Source organism: Caloenas nicobarica, chromosome 3 (genome assembly GCF_036013445.1).
Source record: "Caloenas nicobarica isolate bCalNic1 chromosome 3, bCalNic1.hap1, whole genome shotgun sequence".
NCBI lineage: Eukaryota > Metazoa > Chordata > Aves > Columbiformes > Columbidae > Caloenas > Caloenas nicobarica.
The window spans coordinates 91,309,828-91,322,359 of record NC_088247.1 but is presented as its reverse complement, the minus strand read 5'-3'; the positions used below and the strand labels follow the sequence as shown (position 1 = coordinate 91,322,359).

The following is a 12,532-nucleotide window of genomic DNA, read 5'->3' as shown; positions in this document are numbered from 1 at the left end:
ATTGAGGATAAATGTGGCAAAAAAACCCAAACCAAAACCATTAATGACTAACTCAACAGAATATGAAACTGAACTTTTCTAAAAAGTTACTTCTGAGGCTTTTCATGGTATTCCACAGTATCACCAGAGCTTATGGTCTTTGAGTGCTGGGGTTTGTTTTTGTAGGAAGGAATTGTTGGCCAAACCACTTGAATTAGCTTGCATTTTGAAGTGCTGTGAGGCTGTTTAACTTCTGGTGGAGCAGTCTGCAGGCTGTGACAGATGATAACTGTGATTTAAGGCTGTGGCTGAAATAACAGCCCTCCTGGTGCTGCCCTGCTGCAGAGGCTGGGCAGGGAGCTAGTGTCCACGTCTGGCACGTGGATGTGCTGGGTAGTGGCCTCACACCCCTGGGCCCAGACAGTGGGTGCTCCCCTGGCATAGGGCATCTCTGGCTGAGAGGTGCATGGGGTGATGCAAATGCAGAGTACCCTGAGGTGATTGCTGGGAAGGCCTGGCCCCCTTGTTTCTCTGCTGATTAAAGTCATGTGTGCCTGAGAGCCTGAGCCTGGCTTGGGAGGTAAGGTCAGCTGGAGTTGCTTCAGCTTTACGGCAGTAAGGAGGAGCCTGTGACCTACTCTTTTTCCTCACAGTTTTTGTTCTGCAGAGCTAAGAGGTGATGCCCATGCCCTAGCAGCACTGCTTGGTGCCAAGGAATTTAAAAACCCAGTCCAAACCCAGCCTACAAAATAGCTTTAAAAGTGGTTGTGGTTTGTTTTTTGTTTTTGTTGTTTTTTTTTTTTTCTTTTGCTTGTTATCCTCCCAAACCAGTTGAGAAGGCAGACTTGGAATCGTCCCTGCAGAATACTCATCACCATGTTGGTGAAAGGACAGAAGCCACAGCCTGGCTCCCTCACACCCTGCTGCATGTGCATGCAGCTCTGTTTGCTTGGATGGGAGATGTCTGCAAATGCAGAGGGTGCTGGGCTGTGGTGTTTTAGGCTGGAGATGCCTGGAGCTGTTGGGTTCAAGAGGAACCAAAAGCTTCAACCTCACTGCTGAGGTCTGGCTGGGGCTCTGTGGGGTTGCATGCCTGGCTTGTGGGAGTGCTGCTTTTGGGGGTAGCTGATCCCCTTCCTTTAATTCAACCTGTGTTGTAAAAAGGGCCCTGCTGAAATCCCCCCTTCATCGGTAGCATGAGGCTGCTGCTGGTTTGCCTGCATGTGTGTCTCCCGACTCTCTGCTGGCTAGCAGCTATAGGCCTGTGGCCCCCTGGGCTGGCTGCCCTGTGCCATGCAGCGGGACTCGGCCAAGCAGAAGCCTGCAGCCACAGTGCGCCACACAATAGTGACTTTGTGCAGCTCCCTGACCTCATCTGCCCACTGCGCTGCAGCTGCGCCCCTGCCCTGTGCTGTCCCCCTCCGCATGCTTTCCCAGCCTGAGCAGTGGTGGGGCAGGGGACAGGCTTTGTTCAGCAGCCAGCTGTGGGGAAGGCTGTTCTTCCTGGCCAAACCTGGCTCTGGGGGTGGTAGGGAAGGAAGTTGGGCAGGCTCTTGCTCTCAAATGCCTTCCCAGGAGAGAAGGGCTTTGCAGCTGCGCTCCCCCAGCCATCTTGGCGTGTGCACATGGCATTGGGCTGGAGCTCACACATTGATGTCACTTCTGCACTGGTGTCTACTTCACCTTCCTCTTACAAGAAGCATCTTGTTGAGGCCCCTTCAGCCCCCTTATTGGGCCATGGAGCTGCTTCAGTGCCTTGCTGTCATTTTTTTCTCTTTGTGGATATCACATCACTGGGCACGGTTTCTCCCTTTGCATCAGCCTTCAGCTATGGCTTAGAGTGCAGTTTCTCCTCACATTCTAATGTCTTCTTCTGGTTCTTCTGAACAAAGCATCATCAGTTTGCTTCTGTATTTTCTGTGATGGACATTCAAGCTTGGTCTGCCTTGTTGTTCTTGGAAGAATCTGGACAACTGGGAAACTGGCTGGCAGGGTTAACTGCATGGAAGTAAAGCAAGAGTTCTGGAGTTGAGGAGACTTCTTAAAACTTTGTCTGCTTAAAACTTTTTATCCTGTCAAGAGCTTTAAGATGTCAACAGGTGACAGAGATGTCCATATCTCCAGTCAAAGTACACCAGCTCTTCTGCGAAGGGTCCTCAGCGAAACTCACAAAAGGCAGACTTCTGGCCTGCTTTATGTTCTCTGGTCTTTGAGTCAAGTTACAGCACAGTTACTGAATACAGACTTTTTGTAAATGCTTAAATCCTTTTTGTTAAACAAGTGAAATTCCCTGTGAAATTCTGAAGTCAAAACAAGCTGATTATATATCAGTATGTAGCATTTGTTGAAGTGTGCTGATTTATTGTAAGTTAAATGAAGAGTTAACTGAGAGTTCCTGTGCTCTCTTATATGAAATAGACTAGACTGGTTTGAAAAAATGGTAGCAGTTAAACTGTATCTAACTCTAGACAAGCCCTTAGGTTTAAAACTACAATCAGATAATAAAATTAAATAACAATAATAAGAAAAACCCCGACACCAGTAGATGAAAGAGCTGTTGCTTTGTCCTATGGAGGTAGTGAAAATGAAACCATTCTAAAAATAGAAATGTGCATATGAAAAGCAGATGTAAGATGAAAGGTGTTTATTAATATACAAGCTGATATTTTGCATTTTACACTGATTTAAGAGATTGATCAAACTCTCTAATATTTGAAAATTAAGCTGTGATGCCTGCCTTTAAACTATTTGTTGGCAGAGTTCTAAATATTTATTTTTGGACTGCAGTAGTGCGACAAATTGATCCTTCTTGAGGATTTCACTATTTCTAGAATGACCTTGCACTAAGACCATCTATATTTTGTTTGTTAATATATATTACAATCATCTGGGTGATGCCGTTTGTATACAGTAGTTCTGGATACAGTATCTTGTGTGCATAAGCAAATATACGTGTGCCTCACTTTCCATCTGGGTTAGTTCAGAACTGATCAAGTCAGCGTTAGAGGACTTGGAGCACTACTGCTTAATTGGAGATTAAGCAAGGCTGGACTAGAGAGCTGTGCTCTGAGAGAGCCGGGGGGTGGTTTATCTCTGCTTTTAATGTGGTGTTTTGATGTGGCAGTGATGTGCAGCAAAGCCACACGTGCCAGTTCAGGGGTCCATTACTGCATGTCATTCAGTAAATATGTCACCCTCTAAGTGATCATTTCCAGTCCCTGCAACTTTCTTTTGAATCCAGGTCCAGGATGGAGAGAGTCACCAGGTTAAAAACAGAGTATCTGTATAAGGAGAGGTGAGATTGGTGGGAGAGTTCTTAGGCAGAGCTGATTCTGCTGTTTTCTGGGAGTTTAACCCTAGAATGTTCCCATTCAGCCTTATTTTTAGAGCATGCCATAACTCTTGTGCCCTCGAAAAGGCTTTCCACATTTCCTTAGTCATGTCATTTCTTCCTTTTAAGTAGAAGCCAGAGTAGATCATAAAATAAACTTTCCTTTGCGCAAATAATAGTGCTCCCAAACTGTAGGTTTCAGCTCTGATGCCAGCAGCCCTGTTGGAAACCAACAGGAGGGACTCTTTAATTGAAATAGGGAGGCTGAGCACAGATGCTGCCTCTTTCTTCCACCTGCAGAAAAGGAAATAGAAGAAAGAATGTCAGAAACCAAACCCTAAGGTTTATTCTCAGCTCTGCTACTAACATTCTCCATGACCTTTGGCAAATCTCTGCTCTACTCCTTGTCATAGCTCCCAAAAAAACCCTTGAGGAAATAAAACTGCACTTCCAGATTGGCCTAGTAGTTAGGAGTAATCGTGGGGTTGCTAAACTGAATGTGTCATTTTTCTTATAGGCTGTTCCCCCTGTCTTTCAGGTACTGCAAGCCATGTAGCCAAATAAATGTTATTTCAGCTCTGCCTTGTATCTATGTAAATAGGAGTTAATGAGTTGCCGCATCTCATGGCTGGCTTGTGACGTGGAGGTCTCCAGAGGGAGGATGAGGAGAATCTGCCGTGGAAAGTCCCTGGCTGTTGCTAGGCAGCACTGCGTTGTAGCTTCCCTGTCCGAAAGTCTGCGCTCAGGTTTGGCAAGGAAAGGGAAAACTGAGGTATGGAAAACCATACAAAGATACTTGACTTTTTGTAAAGCACGGCTTTACAGTGCTGGGTGCAGAGAGCATGTGGCTGCAAGTGGGGTGGAAACCAATCTGATTAAATAGAATAACATTCAATAACTGGCCTTTTATTTATTCATTCTCAGCTGCAGGATCATGTGGCTGGCTTGCTTTTTCTCCCTCTCCCTTTGTTTTGCCTCTTATGATTATCTTGCACCCTTGCAGTGAAGCTGGAACAGTGTAGCACAAGCAGTCTTGCTTCACTTCCAGTCTAAGTGGAAGTAGGAAAATCCAGCAGTTCCAGAAGAGCTACCTCTGCTGAGGTTTATGCTCCAGTTTTATAGCCTGTGGATGAGGGGAAGTCATGTTTTCATGTTACTACTAAGTCCATCAAGAGGCACACCAGAGATCACTATTAGCTTAAAAAAAATGTTGTGTAGGGCGTCCTGCTCTTGCTGCACAATGCAACCTCTTTGAACTGTAGCAATAGCGCAAATAGTGGCAAGATCCTCATTTTGATGAAAGCTCATCACAACAGCATTGCTAAAAGAGCACCTCTGTTTTCTGCTAGAAGTGTAGGACTTGGGGTACAGCTGAGCACTTGAATTCCTCTTGGTGGAATCTGGCTGGTTGTCCATCCACCTACAGGCTAGTTCAAACTTTTCAGTCAGTCTTTGTTGTCTTGTAATTGCTGTCTCTGTTCTTCCATATGTGTTTTAATAGAAGGCCAGGGTAAGTACATTTAAGGTCTAGCTGCCTTGTCCAGTTTGTAGTTGGGAAATGTCTTTTGTTGCACCCCAATGAAGTTATTGGGGGATCTGTAGATGGGACCTCACTAGACACTGGACCCCACTGGACTGTACTAGAAGGGGTTGTACTTGCTTCCTGGCCCACAGAGTTGTGTTTAAAGATACTTTTCCCCTTTCAGCAGAGGATCCTGTGGTGATACTGAGGCACTGTGGAATTCGGTGTCACAGCCTTGCTCCATCCTTGGGGGTTCAGCCAAGTACCACTGTAAAGCTCAGCTTTACAGCAGCCTAGAGAAGCTTGAGAGTCTCGCCCAAAGTCATGCAGCTTGTAGTCAAATAGGATGTGGCAGGGTCTTGCTCTTCCCCAAAGAGTGGGGCTCGAAATCTGAAGGCCTGATTCTCGTTTTCGTTGCTTGACCCTACTTTGTCTCACACATTTTATCCCATCAGTGGGCTTGTAGCATGAGCTATCTAACTTACCCTTCCTCATCCCCACCAGCCAACATTTCACAGCAGTCTAGAAGAAAAGCTTATGGAGAGACTAAAACTTTGCAAGACCTCACAACTCCTCACTTTGTCCTTCCCTGCACCCCTGGGGTTTGTCAGCCCCACCAAGTTCTTCCTCAGTCTTTTTCACTGTGTGCTTGTGGGGGGTCTTAAAGGCAATAACCTCACAGCAAATACCAGCCTTGCAATAACCGTACTGCAGCCTGGCTGGGAATGGAGCCTTGTGTTTTTATAGGAATTCCCAGAGAATTGTTTAGTTGGGCAGCACTGGCTTGGGTTAGTTCAGTTCAGCAGTTCCCTTTGTCTCCTTCTACCTGGTTTGTGCGAAGATCTGTTGGATCCTTTTAAGTAATAAACCTTGGTGCTGCACTGTAGCCTGTGCTGCCAGGCCAAACCTGGGGGCAGAGGCATCACTGAATAACAAAGATGGCATTAGGATTCACCTGCTAAAGGATTAAGAGAATAAGCTCAAATTCCTTTCAGCACCTCCCTTCTCCGCCATGCATGCTCAGACAGTGAAATGTACTTTCCTCAGACCCAAAACTACCCATGGACAAGTTTTGAGACTTGCTGCAGTGCTCATCTCTTTTCTGGCCATGTAAGTGGGTCGTGAGTGTGCTGAGGGCTGGATTTTAGATCCAGGAAGATGATGGGCATAGAAATGGTGGGTAGGTCTGCAACTCCAAGTCTTGGGTAGCTGCGTGGATTGGAACTGCAAAGGTGTGCTGATGGGGTGTGGAACTGACAGAAGGTAGTGGAGAAGTGGGACTTCTCTCCCCACTCCCCAGCAGTACTTTCTACTGGAAAAATATATTATGCTTTCACCTGAGCACTGTCTTCAGGGTTTTTTTTCTCAGTTTTTTTTTTGGGGGGGGTGGTGTGTGTTTTTAAGCTTTTTGAGTTTCCAAGGCTATTCTTATTGTATTGCTTTTGTCTTCTACTGGAAAAATGAGGAAGGCTACAAACAAAAGGAGAGAGAAAGTAGAAAGATCTCATGAATTACTATCCATATCAGTAAAATGGTGACGTGTCTTTCCACAGGTCTTCTGTGTTAAGAACTTAACCTGAAAAAAACACTTCAGTTGGTTTGTTAAAGTGTGTGTGTGTGGTGGGCGAATGTTCCCCCACGCTTCACACAGCTTTCCAACTGGAAAAGGGTAGAAAACAGTCATGAGCTTGGAAAAATCTTTTATTTCATTCAAAATCTGATGGAGAAGTTTCTTCCTGACATGCCTGCATCATCAAGTTTTTCACTATGAAAAATGTAGTTGAAATATTTTTTTAATGGAAGAAGTGTTTGTTCTTGAAGCCTTGTTTTTCCACTTTGAGTTGTTTTTTGGAAATTTTTTTAAGGGGAAAGAAAGTCTTTATTCACTTGCCAACTTTCAAAGCACTGCCTCAGAACCGGGATACAGCTGCAACTCACCTGATTATTTCTGTAGTTACACAGAGTAATTGCTGTTTTAAGTATATCCGGTTTGCTAAGTTGTGTGGTTCCTATGTTATGACAACTTTAATGGCTCTTACAGTATATGGCAAAGGGATTTAGGTCTATGGGCAGGTGCTTTTTAGTTCTAAATAAACAAACATAATGAAAATAACTGTTAAATAATGATAGCATCCACATTTATATTAGACTATTTTTTTCTTCATAAAAGGAAGATAAATTCACCTGCTTCAGGGCTAAGTCTAACCACTAATTGACAGAAATTAGGAAGAAACTCCCTTTTAGGCAGTTGTTCCTTCTCTTTCTCTGTGGAATTTCTTGTACATTCTTTTGAAACCCAGGGTATCAGCCACTGCCAAAGGACTCTGTGCAGGTTGGATAAGACAGTCTCAGATTAGGCTGATTACTTGATGGCCACCTCTGGTAATTCTTAGTCTTTCATATCTCATTTAACCATCCATCCATCTTGTTTTCTGATTAAATGTTGATGAAAAGAGACTCCCTACAACCTCCCTCTTTCTGTTCCCTCGTGCTACTGCTACTAATCCCTGGATTCTACTTCTCTTTCAGAAGATGCTGCTCAAGAAGAATTGTGGAGCGAAGACTAGAGTTATTAAAATTCGTGTAAGTTGCCCTTTTCTGGTGCAGTTCCTTTGTCTTTCCACATACATCTAAATGTGGTGATTCTCTTTTAACATCTAGGCCTAGAAGATTATTTCTTGAGGTTTCCTGTTGCTTGATCAGCTGCATAACAAAAGTGGCTAGTCTGGAGTATAGATTGCAGTTGCAATTTAGGTTAGGTGCTGGTGAGGCTAATAATATGTTGGCTTTTCCATTTTGGATACTATGGGCTCAAAGCTTCCTCAGAGTGAAAGTCTGCATCACCTGCTGTGAGCTCGTACAGTTATGCATGGCTGTCTTGTAGGGTGTAATTTGGATCCTTCTTGACCAAGGGAAGTGGCGTTTGGTAAGGGCGAGAGGTACTGGTGGATAGCTGTGGAAAAGGGACTATATCAGCCTGGTGCACTGGTGTCTGCAGAACTGTGTGGGATGTGGGACTGGGTGGTGGCAGATGATGGAACTAGGCTGCTTGGATGGCTTTGTAGCTGGGATGACACTGCAGTGTCTGAGCATCTCCTGTTCTGGAGCACACGCACACATAGCAGGTCTAGGTTTACTAAACTCTCCTGCTTGTAGTTTGTGCTACCTGCACCTCCAGGTCTTTGTCTCTAGTACTCCAGCTCCTGACTCTTCAGCCAACCACTGTCTCCTTTGTGGGTACCTTGGCTTTCTTTTGGTCAGTGCTGTATGGTGCTGTGCAAGGTGTGTGTGTGTGTGACCTTGCACATGGCAGCCAAAACAAGTGCCTCAGTCCATTGAACACCATATAATCCTCCACATTTGTGATACACAGGCAAAAATAGGTCAGGATGACGAAAATGTTTGTGAATAAACTGTTACTTTCACTGCAGTTGTTGCAGCCTTGCAAGAGAGATGAATGACAGACCAGGATCCTTCAGGGTTTATACCTTTCCTATCGGGAAATGGGATTGATGCTTTATGTACCCAGAAGTGCTACTGTTATGGGCATGCTGTTTGGTGCCCATGCCCATCACTGCTTTGCGGGTGAATTTAGTGTTTGAGAGGAGGAGGAGCAGGTAGAGCTGGCTAGAGCCTTGTGCAGAGCTGGATGGTATTTATCCAGCTCCTCATATGCCTTCTGCCAGGGTACTTCAGTCCTGTCTTCCAGCAGCCCCACTTCTGATTGCACAATTAATCCTGATTAGTTATATGTTCTCTTATGCTCCTGTCTGGATTGTTTTCAGTAGAGCTGTCTGTTCCTGTGCCCTGTGAGCTCTTCCTGGATTGTGCCTGTCATTCAGACCTACCAACAGTCTAATCCTGCTGTAGTGTTTTAGTGCAACTTGTTTATTTCTTTCCTTTATGCCTGTCCCACGTGCTTTTACTTTTCTTTTTGTCTGGGTGTTCCTAGACTGGAGCTATTTCCAGTGCAGCCTGGTGACAGTCCCCTGGTCCCTGGGGTTTCAGTGACACCTCAGTGGGGTGGTGTCCCCTGACACCTTGAGCTCATTGTTGCAGCTTACTCTTGTGTCCCTGAGGAATCTGAGAGGCAGAATTATCCCTTTGATCCCTACTGACCCCATGTCTGCTCACACTAAAATAAACAGCAGAAATGGAGAACACACCCTTCTGACAGATGACACAGAAACCATGCTTCTCTGGCCAACCTTGCCAAGCTGGGACAGTGCATCTCTACCTAAGGTACTCGTGTGGTTTCTATGACAATAGCATATGGTACTTCACAGTCTCTTGTTGGTTTGTAGTGGTGAAGAGCTGTTAGGTCAAGGAGCATTTTTGCTTCCAATTTTCAAATGATTAAAAGTGCCCCCTTTTGTGTACCCAGCTTAGAAAGGAGGCTGCATGTTCATGACAGAATACCTTGCTGAGGTGCCTCAGCTCTGGAAGCAGCTGAGAGAGATCAATACCTCTGAAGGATGATACTGTGCTCTCATCATATAAAAGGAAACCTCAATCCAGCCAATAAGACATGCTTGGCACAGGGTTCCTTCTCAGTGTTGCCCAGCAGCAGGACAAGAGATAATGAGCACGAGTTGAAATACAGGAGATTCAGGTTGCCCGGAGAAATTATGAAGTCTCCGTCCATGGAGATGTTTAAAGCATGCCAGGACATGGTCTTGGGCAATATGCTCTTGCATATCTGACTGATATTTTAGTTGCCTTGACCTCTTGGGGCTTTGCTGGCATGTCAGGATACAAGGTAGGTGCTCTCTCATGCATCATCCCAGCTATTTTCTTCCTCCCTCTTCTGCTGGAAGTCTCCCATTGGAAGGTGAGATGGAAGAGCAGTGTTTTTGCCCTCTGGCACTGAAACACAGTTTCAGCCCTTGGAAATGTTCATGGTCCTTGGGAGTCTTTCTCAAGCAAGTGACCTAGGCTGGGTTTTGCTTCTCCACATGCTGTTTTAATACTAAGTTGCCACCTTGTCATTGGTTCTTGTACTTCAGCTTCCCATGGGTCAACTCAGGCGGTGTTAGGCTACAGCCTTTTCACTCACTCAGCAGTTCTTAAGCAGGATGATGAGACAGTGATGTGAAAAGTCTAAACCTAGACAGATGAAGGCAGAGACATTAATAAACTTCTCAAATGTGCCGCAGCTCAGTTGTGTTTGAAATGTTTTCAGAAACAGCAGCTGTGAGAGGTCAGAGCCTACTATGAAGAGAAAGAAATATTAAAAAAAAAAAAATCTCCCTTTTGTCCCTCCCCAGTAAACAATAATGGAACAGGAAAATTGGCCCCTGTGGGCAGGCGAGCAGAGACAAATTGGAGGTGATGGGGTGTGTGTGAAGTATGGATTTGTGCATAATAGATAGATGTAGCATAGCACATGTCAGTGCAAGGTGAGGGGTGGACGTGGGCCTGCGTGGGTGTTGCACAGTGAGGTGGGCAATGTGTGTGCACAGACCTGGTCACTGCTGTTCCACAGTGTCAGCCAGTGTCATGTCTGTAACTGGAAGCAAGGTGAATCAGAGGGGTTGCACACGTGTGTGGGTGTTTTAGCATCCAGGGCATATTTGCATGGTACAGTCGGGTACTGTGTGGAGACACTTCCTTAGTGCTGGAAGGAGGATGACTATACGAGCACTTGCTTGCAGGGTGTAACTGCCTCTGTCCTGGACCAGGCTTGGTCAGCTGTAGCCAGCTCTGAATGCAGAGACCCATCTTCTGGAGTCTTTCTATAATACCGCAAGTCTTCAGTTCTCTAGGCCCTCTTGGGATGAAAGTTACAAGTCTGTCATCTAGTCCTATTCTTGTTCCTTTACGAACTTCCTACATGCGGCCTCTGAATGGTATTGGTGGAGCTGGGCTTATCTCAGCAGCAGTAGGTGGGTAGAAGACACGGCTAACAAGCCCCTGGGTATCTCAAGAGCTCTTGTTGGGGCAAGCAGAGAGGGAGTGAGGATTTCAAGGCCAATCTGATAACCTGACTGATCAGAGAGATGTGTTTTCCTATCTAAAAATAAAATAAGGATTTTAAATCGGAAAATAAACCTCTTGTGCTCTTGCCTTGATCTTATCAGTGTTGAGAATGCCCTCTGCTTGGACAAGGGCCAGATCCCTGGAATGACTTCCCTGTCTCTTATCTCTTTCATCTGCATCCTAAAAGGCCACTGCAGAAACATGCTAGGTTTTCTCCTAAAACAAGGAACCTTTTCAGCTTGGTATTGAGCAGGAGAGATATGCTGGCCGGAGCCTTCTTGGCAGATGTTTGAGCTATTCACAAATGCAAGGCATACTAGGTGATGGAACAGTATTGGTACAAACCTTTGGTTCTGGCTGCACAGCAAGAAGTAAAGATTTTTAAAAAGTCAGAAGACTTTGTGTATGTATGCATACATATATGTATACATACACATATGTTGCCCCTTCCATCACAGGCTCCCAAAGTGCTTTGCAAGCCTTGCTAAATAAAGCATCCCAGAGGCACATAAATATTACTATTGCAATTTCAGAGTGAGTAAAACTGAGAAACCGGCAGAGAATGTGACTTGCCTGAAGAGAGAGTGAGGAAAACTGGAGTCTGGGCTTTGATCTTCAAAACACATTCCTTGAGCTGTGTCTGTATTCATAGCACATCATGCAGTCTAAACAGCTCTGACATTTTGGGCAGCAGAGAGCCTAAACTGCAGCTTGCTAACAGTTTGTCAAACCCTCCTGGTTGTCTTTAGTATGTGACTGAGTGCCTAAACCTGAACCTGCCCTTTGGAAGCAACAAGAGAGACTCATCTCCCAGGCCAGTCCCATCCTTGGGTTACTTGCTGGGCAGAGGCCCCTCATGGAGATTTTAGCACTCTAGCTACCTAGGCAGGCTCTTGTCTCTTGTTGATGGGCACATCTCTGCTGAGCAAAATGGAGAAGGTAATCTGCCAAGTGAGAGCCCAAATACTCATTTGCTTATTGGGGAAACCAGCTCCTCCCATGCCCCTCCCAACCCAGCCACTGAGCTGCCTACTGAAGTTCTCTGCGTGGTGATAGCTGGTCCTGGAGAATCCCAGCCCTTGGTCTGAATAAGTCCTGCAAAAGACTTTGTTCAGAGTTTCTTCAGCCTGAGGAAGGATCCAGTGTAGCCATGGCTGGAATGCCTTTATGTTAAAAACTATCCCAAACACCTGGCTCCAGACATTGTTTTATTTAGCATTGCTTTTAATGGATTTCATGGCAAAGGCTAACCACCCTTCAGCCTGTCCATAGCAGACAGAAGAGGGACTGTCATATCTCTTTTCTGCTCCCTTAAAGAAAATAATTTTTATTGCTGCACGCTTTTCATAAATTCCTGCCGTGTATGTCCTTGCACCTGCTAAATCATGTAAATGCTTGCAGAATACACATTGTGGAATAACCAAGAACTCTGTAATGCAGACAGCACCATGAAAGTAGTGAGTCGGGAGGCTGACATCCTATTCTCAGCAATGTCCTTGCTTTGTGGTTTGTGGGTTGTAGGTCTGGTTTAAGAATGGGGGGGTGACGAAAGGTAGAAAGCTGGTTAGGACTGAGGTGCAGCCCAGTGACCATCTGCTTCTGGGAGAGACCTGTGTGTTGGTGGTAGCTGTGGCTGGTGGTGCTGTGGTTCAAGGGACTGGGAAGTGGCAAGGCATGTTTCACAGAGAGGAAGACAGATTTGGTGACTTTTGGGTCACACT

General features: G+C 45.4%; 1 protein-coding gene across 3 annotated transcripts in view; it reads left to right on the top strand.

Annotated features, from left to right (window-relative positions):
• The window catches only part of LOC135987139 (uncharacterized), a 57,892-nt gene that overhangs the window by 35,651 nt on the left and 9,709 nt on the right, over positions 1 to 12,532 (top strand). The window contains exon 4 of one of the 3 annotated variants that reach the window (XM_065631847.1): positions 7,365 to 7,415. The exons of 1 other annotated variant lie outside the window; for it this stretch is intronic. In XM_065631847.1, coding sequence (XP_065487919.1) covers positions 7,365 to 7,415 — 51 coding nt within the window. Of the gene's footprint in view, positions 1 to 7,361; positions 7,416 to 12,532 lie in introns of all 3 variants that reach the window. One more of the 3 variants, XM_065631846.1, reaches the window with a different exon arrangement.